Genomic DNA, 7,720 nt, shown 5'->3' with positions numbered 1-7,720 from the left:
GCTCCTACCTCAGCGTCTGCGCCCTGCGCCTGCACAGCTGGGCCGCCCGCCCGCGCCTGCACAAGGCACACGACGGCGAGTGCAAGCTGGGTGAGTCCGGCGGCGGGGACTGAGGGAGGGAGGCCGGGCAACCCCTCCTGGCCCTAGCCAAGCTGGCAATCTGCCTAGCCGCGGGGGAGGCTCTGACCTGGACCGAGGACTGCGGGACCCTTTTCCTGCCCCTCCTCTGGTCACGTCTCCAGGTAGAGTTTCATTGGGCAGTGCCCACTGGCCCCTTGGACTCGTTCAAGGGCCCGTGGGTGCTGTCCACTGTGCTCCACTGCAAGTGTCCCCCCCTGTCGAGGCGCTGGTTTTGAAGCTTCACTCCCATCCCTGTTTCGTCTTTTTATTTGTCCCATGAATTCAGTGAACACATACCCAGTAGCCCGTGTCACCCAGTGGCGGAGCGGGGATGCTGAAAGGGAGAGTGAGCTGGGTGTGCCCAGGGTTTTTTTCTTTCCCCACAGTTCCTCCCCCCCTTGCAGCCTCCAGCATTTGAGGTCTAGGAAGTTGTGATTTAGATGTGGTCTCCCTAAATCCCATGCTCAATAACTAACATGGGCCAGTGCATGCCTTCAGATCGGCCCCCACAGCAGTCCACAGAGGGTACTGGGGTTTGCAGGTGTCTGCCAGCTGCTGCACTGGAAGTGTGGTCAGTTCAAGTGTGCAGGCAGATGTTTGCAGGGGGAAACAGAGTCGGAGTCAGGTTTGGACCTGCAGAGAAGGAGCCGAGCAGAGGCTGGAGGTTGGGGAGGGGGTATCTGGTCATGTCTGGACAGTTCCTCACGGGGGTGATGTGGGGAGGGTGCTTTGCCCATGTAATAACTGCCTGTGCTGCAGAGATAAAGCATTGTGTAAGCATTGCAATAGCTGGCCTGCTTGCTCCTAGGTCTGGACACATTCTCTTCTTTCCTGCTCACCTAAGTGGCTTTTTTGGACATCTACAGTGTATTTTTGGTACTTGTACATTCAGAGGTACTCTGTCTCTGGATGCATAGCCACACACATGTGGCTGACTATGTATACTGTATATCCAGACTGGCAGCAGCAAAGCATAGAATGAACCCTCCCATCATTTCCCCACAGAAGGAGCTGAGGAGGCCAGAGGTCCTGAATCCTGCATGCCTCACACCTAGAAGGGGGTTTTGAACTTAGGCCTTTTTGACTTTCCAATCCAGCACTCAAACTCCCATACAGCAAGTCCACCATCCTTCAGCTCCTTCTCTGGAAATTCTTTTGAAGCCAGTACTGGGTGGCCACGAGCAGAGCCCAGAGGAAGAGAGCAAGCCAGAAGATGTGTGATTCTGTAAGCAGTGGCAACGCGTAGAGCGTGCACGGGGGTAAACATGCACCCCCTGTCAGGCTGCACTCCCAATTTAGGCGATGGGCAGGGGGGCAGGCAGGAGGACCGGTGACCCGCCATGAGCGCCGTCCAGGGAGCGAGGCTACCAGCAAAAATGGCTGCACCGCTTCCAGAAGTGCCCTGCTGACCGGGGGGGGGCACTTGCCCCCCCTGACTCGACAGGCACCAGCCACCCATGTCTGTAAGGCACCTGCCGGCCTGGAAAGTGAGGCATGAATTCTGGTTAGGGCCTTTGTTTCCAGTGAAGCAGTAGCTTCCGCCTGCCCTGCCCTCCATCTTCCTTTTTCAAACCTATGTCAGTGGCTCTGGTTCAGAGGGAACACTGTAGAAGGCAATGAGCAATGCATGACCTGTGGAGTGGTGGTTGGACTGCTGTGCTATGTTTAAGAAGCAAAAATTAGTCCTGGCTCAAAACCCCTAAGGCCTCCAGCATTTCAGATAAGTGCTCAAACCTGATTTGTGATTAGAGTGTTGAGCTGGGAAATAAAAGAGGCTCTGGTTCACTTCCCATGGAGCAATAGGCTCCCAGGACTTCCAACATCCTGGGGAAGAAGAAAAGACTGCTCTTGGGGGAGACCAAGGGGGTGTACAGCTAAAAGTGGGTAGCCCTGGGACAGAGCTCCACCATGCTGACCGTAGGAGCAGTACAACCACTAGGCAGTGCTTCTGGCTCCAGCCTCATTATCCCATGGATAGTGGGCTCAACTCAATCCTCAGAGCTGTCAGGTGTGTGTTACATTCTCCCGTGTCCAGAGTCCTCTAAGTTCCTGCACAGAGTACTGCACAGAAGTACTCCAGCCGCTATTTTGGCTGGAGCATACCCCCAGGTCAGGGACCCTGCTATCCAGCCACTCTTATTCTCCAGGTAGTCTTAGCCAGCTGTGGGTTTCCACCTCCCACCTCAGTAACTTGAGAGCAATATGCCACAGCACCCCGTGATCTCATGAGTTTCCAACGCTCACAAGCCATGCACCTGGTGAAATGGGTTCACTCACTTTTGATATTTTCCCTGAAAGAAATGCTTGATTTCCAAGCTGGCTGGACACACACACACACACACACACACAAAAGAAATGGTGTGTCTGCCAAACTGGGTTAAGTGTTGTATGTTGTGGGCTTGGCTCTGAAAAGGGCTGAGCAGTCATGACCCAAATCAGCAAGGCACTTGGGCATATCCTCAACTTTGAGCTTACAAGATGAGACCATTAAAGTTAAGCATATTTTTAAAGTTAAGCATGAGCTGAAGTGCTTTTCTGAACTGTGCCAACTGAGGAAGTAATACAGAAAAGGCCATTTGAGAGGATCCGGTAGTCAAACACTGAATGAGTTCATTTTAGAAGTAAGCAGTTTCATCTGTGACAAAGTCATAATCCAAACATGTCAAGGTCTGTAGAAATCTTTCAATGCTAATTCTTTTGCTTGGTGAGTGATATTCCTAACCAATAACTTTTCTGAGTTTCTTTTCTTAAAATTATAAGATGCTTGTAGATGAGGGCACTTTCAAAATGTTCCTCTCCAGACACGCATGAGTAAGTTCTATCTTGAGTATTCAACTTACCCTTCCAATGAACTAATAACTCAGTGCAACTAAGTCCTTTTAGAGGCAAACATTTTCTAATCTGCAAGTGTTTCACAAACATTAGCTAGAGCATTTCAGAACATGATTCCAAATTATATGTAATTAATTCTAATACTGAAAAAAATGGCACTCTGCTTTTTATTATAGGACCGTGGCTTATACAGCTAACACTGTCAGTGCTTATATAATTAATCTGAATTTTCAGAATAAGTAACTTGATAATAAAAATTCATGTAGGGCTAAAACTTAACACACAAATACTCAGCACATTAAAAACAAAATAAAAATAAGGGATGAAAATGAATGCCCCCACCACCACTGATCATTCCAGAAGTTCCTTGTATAGTAAAAACACACCACCACCCTCCAAAACACTGTGAGATTTAGTGATTTTTTTAGCATTGATTCATAAGTGGAAGCTCTGATTATTTATTTTTAATAAATTGTGATTAGCAACTAATCGGTTGGAGCTGTAGTCACATCTGGTAGTTCAAAAAGTAGTTTGTACTGACCAGGAGAGGATTTTGTTCCTTAAAACCTGGCATATAGAAATCTTTTCTGCACAGATTCTTAATGCATAGTTAGCATTTTGAGTAGATACACAGTTAAACTTCCATTAAATTAAGCCCCTAGATAATTCTACCCTCTGTTGTTTTCCCAGAACACTGAATATAGCCCCATCCTCCGTGATCCAAATCTTAAACCCAGAACAAAGCCAAAAGCACGGGGGATCTCTGACAGACATTGACTCTCCTCTGCCCCTCATAGCCCCACTAGCACTGCTACCCAGCTGCTCCCACAGCCTCAGTTCTGCATTTTCCCTGGGGACCATTGCACTTCATCCCTACTGTGCAATTACAGACACACTGGGCATTACCCCAGCCTGGCTTCCCACAAAAACCCTCCCCCAGTGCTCAGGAAGTAGCATTTGAGCTCATTTGGCAGGCTTCCTCCTAGATCTGCTGCATGCTGGACATTCTGCCCTGCAAGGGGACAGAGGAGGGCATGGGGTACAGATTTTGCTCCTTATTGTGGTCTGTGTGGAGCCAAAGGGGTCTGCCTGAAAGCTTAAAACATGACCTTCAGAGGAGTGCAGTAGTCATCTGTCTGTGCTGTCCTGATGACAGGACACAAGCCAGGTAGTTCCAAGCATCTTGTACTCAGTCCCATCAAACTGGTCCAACAACAGCATGACTTGAAGAAGGGCTGTCAGCTTTCATGTTTTCTGCCCTTTGCCAGTCACCTCCCCTCCACAATGTTATTTAACTATTAGTGCTAGTTAATATTTTATTGCATCTTCTTCCTTTTGTTCCGGTAATGATAAAAATGCAGCCAAAGAGGGGTACATTTATGTATAAGTAAGTACCTCATTATATCGTAACCTAGGGGCACTAATTTATTCAGCTGTAATCAGTGGGGTAATTTTTAACAGTTCCCTGTGGGACCCAGGCTGCGTGCAGGCTGGGCAGGCCTGGAGAACAGCTGCTTCCTTTACTATTTGTAATCAAACCATGCCTCCTCATTTGTTTATTTTTTAATGAGCATCTCTGAAGCCTGTAGGGGGAAAAGAGCTCCTGAATTAAACGTGGTTTCTAGTTTCATTGTGTCTAGCATCCCTGATATAGCATAGATATATTTCAGAGACAAAATGGCATACTTGGAGGTCTGTTTAAAGTGTACAATCGCCACTCTGGCTTTTAAATATCCAAACTGGTATAATGGAACATGGGCTTACTGACAGCTTTAAATGATGGGGATATATGAACAGAGCTTACAGAATTCTGCTGCCTGCCTTTTCATCAACTCTAATTTCTAACAAATGCATTTATTAAAAGACTTTATACCATTTTCCAGAGACAGGCCTGGTTTCTACAATCCCACAGGAGGCTGAGCTTCTAAAGCAAGAGAATCTCCCATGCTATGGGCTTTTTGAATGGCTCTTAGAATCCTTTGAGCCACTGACACCCCAAGTGTTCTTTACAATGCTCTGCATATATCAAGAAATAAATTCTTGATCTCCTTTCATCTCCACCAGCGCTTTTCACACTCCCTTTAATCCTTTCGCTGACTCAACCAATAAGAGATTAGGCAAAAGCTGTGCTAAATTCAGTGCCAGGGCAAACACAATTCAATACTCATAACTTAGACTTGTGTTGGTTAGTTTCAATGAGCTTGGCTTTGTCTCCTCTTTTTCCTCATTATCTGTTTTTATGACTCGAATATACTATAACAGGTTTCAATCATGCTCACTATGGTTAAAGTTGCAAATAAGTTCCCATTAAAACATCCTGTTACAGACACTTAAAGGTAGGCATTTTTCATGTTTGGAGCATTCCTGGAAGTGAATATTTTATCTTGCTTTTTTTTTTAGAACTATTTGAGATAAATATGTTTAGTCGCTTTTTAATTGTATAGAGGGCAGAACACAATTGGTCTTTGCAAAACATGGAAATAGTACAGTATATGCTTTTTTTCCCTAATAGCACTACAGAAATGATGAGGTTAGAACTAACATCGTATCTTAACATTCAGGCATTTGGCATTATTTAATTAAAATTATTTGGCTATTTTAATCTTTGGTTTAAGTCAGAGTGAGACTTCGTAAAACTAATTTAAAAATCTGTTAGAATGCTAGGTTAATATGCATAATGGACTCAATGACTGCTGGATTTTTAACATGTACCAGTATTGGTGGGATATTTTATCCGAATTTTACCAAACCATGAGCACCAAAAACCAAATGAAGTCCTGAAGACTTTTAAAAGAAGGTAATGCACCTTTATTCATGCAAATAGTCCTATTGATTTTAGGGAACTACTCCAAGTTTAACATTTAACCTGTCTGTGCATAAGTCTCTGCAGTATTTGAGCTTATGTTATATTTTTGTTACAAACTTTTTGTGGTCTAAAATCTTTTTTGTCACTTAAAAAATTAACTTGAGAGAGGCATACTTTTCAAAAATAAGCTATTTTGAGACTAGAATTATGTATTTCAGGGTGAGTTTGAGAATTGAAAAGCATCTCTGTGACTTGAAAGCACAATTCTCACTACCTTCCAGCTGCACAAAGGAATAGAGTTTGATCAGAGCCTTTCAGCTTTCTTTTCTCATGGAGTTCTTCCTATTAGAGGCGATGCAGGTTGTGAATACAGCATGAGATATTGCTTATTGCTGTAGTGTGTGTTTGCATATGGCTCGCATACTGAAGATGTTAATGATGAGTCTACGGACTTGTCCTTTCAGCATAGACAGCCATTTTAAGGATGAAGCTTCATAGGAGAAAAACATTGATGCAAAATCAGAAATCATACTATCCCATTAGAAAAGTACAAAACATCCAGTAAAAACTAAAATAATAAAATACACACAGTTAGGCATGCACCAAGCATGGAAAAATATCTCCTTTAATACAATAATGGCTACAGACTGTACATGCCAAAGCAGCTGTCTTTGCTTGGCTCCAACTGTGATCCCTCTTTTACTAGTATTATATGTCCCCTAAAAGCCATGGAGGCTGATCTTGCAGAATGGATATTCAACCAAGGCCTTGGGCTCTGAAATACGATGAGAGTTTGGAAATGGTAAATGTCCACCACCTTATGTGGTGGACTTCCATCAGGAAGTGTGCTGGGGACAATGTTTATTATACCTCCTCCATCCTTGTATTCACCTTAAGAGAGGAAGGGAAACAGGCAAATTTAGGAAAGGGGTGCCACCTGGCTTCTGAGGGTGATCCACCAAGCCTTGCTCCTGGTACTGCTGTTCCAGAGTCCATGGTGGCATACAGTGGGACCTCACCTTTGGGGCGGATTATAACCCATGGCCCATGCCCTCTTCTACACAGGTGAGTCCAGAGCTATCTCCTTTGGGGTGCAAAATGGGAGGATAAGTTGCTGTGGTGAGTCTCAGAGCTTCCAGTGGGATTTTTCCTGCAGGAGGTGGCAATAAGATCCCTTTGGGAGCTGAGCAGGCTCATTGCCTCTGAAAATCAGTCAAGGTTTAGTACCTTTCCCAGTGCCAATGTCGAGCTCAACCAGAAGATGTAAGCTTTGCCAGAAGTCACTGGGTGAGTTACACAGGTAGTCAAACTGTGTGCTCTAGTAGTACCTTCCAGTCAGGCCAGGGATCATCCACATTGGAATTTGGTGCTTTACTGCCACTGCCCAGGCTTGGAAGTGTTGGTTTCTTCCAGGTCTTGGTGCATCTTTGTTCAGGGGCTGACTTTCAGAAAGGCTGACCACCACCACAGATTCTGTGGCTTTGCTGATTAGGCCTTGCCTGACTCTTAAGAGTTTCTGTACTAGTGGCAAACATGTAGCTATTAAACAGAGTTCCCATACCCTTGCAGTCAGGACATTTCCACAGTCTCCTTCAGGCTTCATCCTTTCTTCAGTTACTTTGTTTCTTTAATGTTTTATTTTAAAGTCTTCATTATATCAGCCTGATGGGGGGTCGGACTTGATGATCTACTGAGGTCTCTTCCAATGCAAACATCTATGAATCTATGATGGTTGTTCAGTTTACTAGACAAGGGCACTAAGTGTTATGCTGAGTACTCCATGACAGATTAGCCTATGAAAATCTACAGAAATCCTTTACTATATCAGCATCAGCAAGTAAAGTTGCTTGAATTTGTTGCATAAAGTAGAAAGAACAGTGCATGCACTACGCATGAGGGGAAAATGTGTGTGCATTCATGCTACGGAAATTAAGGAAGGTGTGTATAGGAGTTGCTTTCACC

At 44.8% G+C, this 7,720-nt stretch overlaps 1 protein-coding gene across 1 annotated transcript in view; it reads left to right on the top strand.

Moving 5' to 3' along the window:
* Nucleotides 1-2: 2 nt before the first annotated feature.
* IGFBPL1 (insulin like growth factor binding protein like 1) overlaps nt 3-7,720 on the top strand; it is a gene marked incomplete at its 5' end in the record, with an annotated part of 49,406 nt that continues 41,688 nt past the window's right edge. The window contains one exon of the mRNA XM_006021472.3: nt 3-90. Coding sequence (XP_006021534.1) covers nt 3-90 — 88 coding nt within the window. The remainder of the gene's footprint in view (nt 91-7,720) is intronic.

The sequence above is a fragment of the Alligator sinensis genome, unplaced genomic scaffold, assembly GCF_000455745.1.
Source record: "Alligator sinensis unplaced genomic scaffold, ASM45574v1 scaffold434_1, whole genome shotgun sequence".
NCBI lineage: Eukaryota > Metazoa > Chordata > Crocodylia > Alligatoridae > Alligator > Alligator sinensis.
This window is presented reverse-complemented; position numbering and strand designations above follow the sequence as displayed.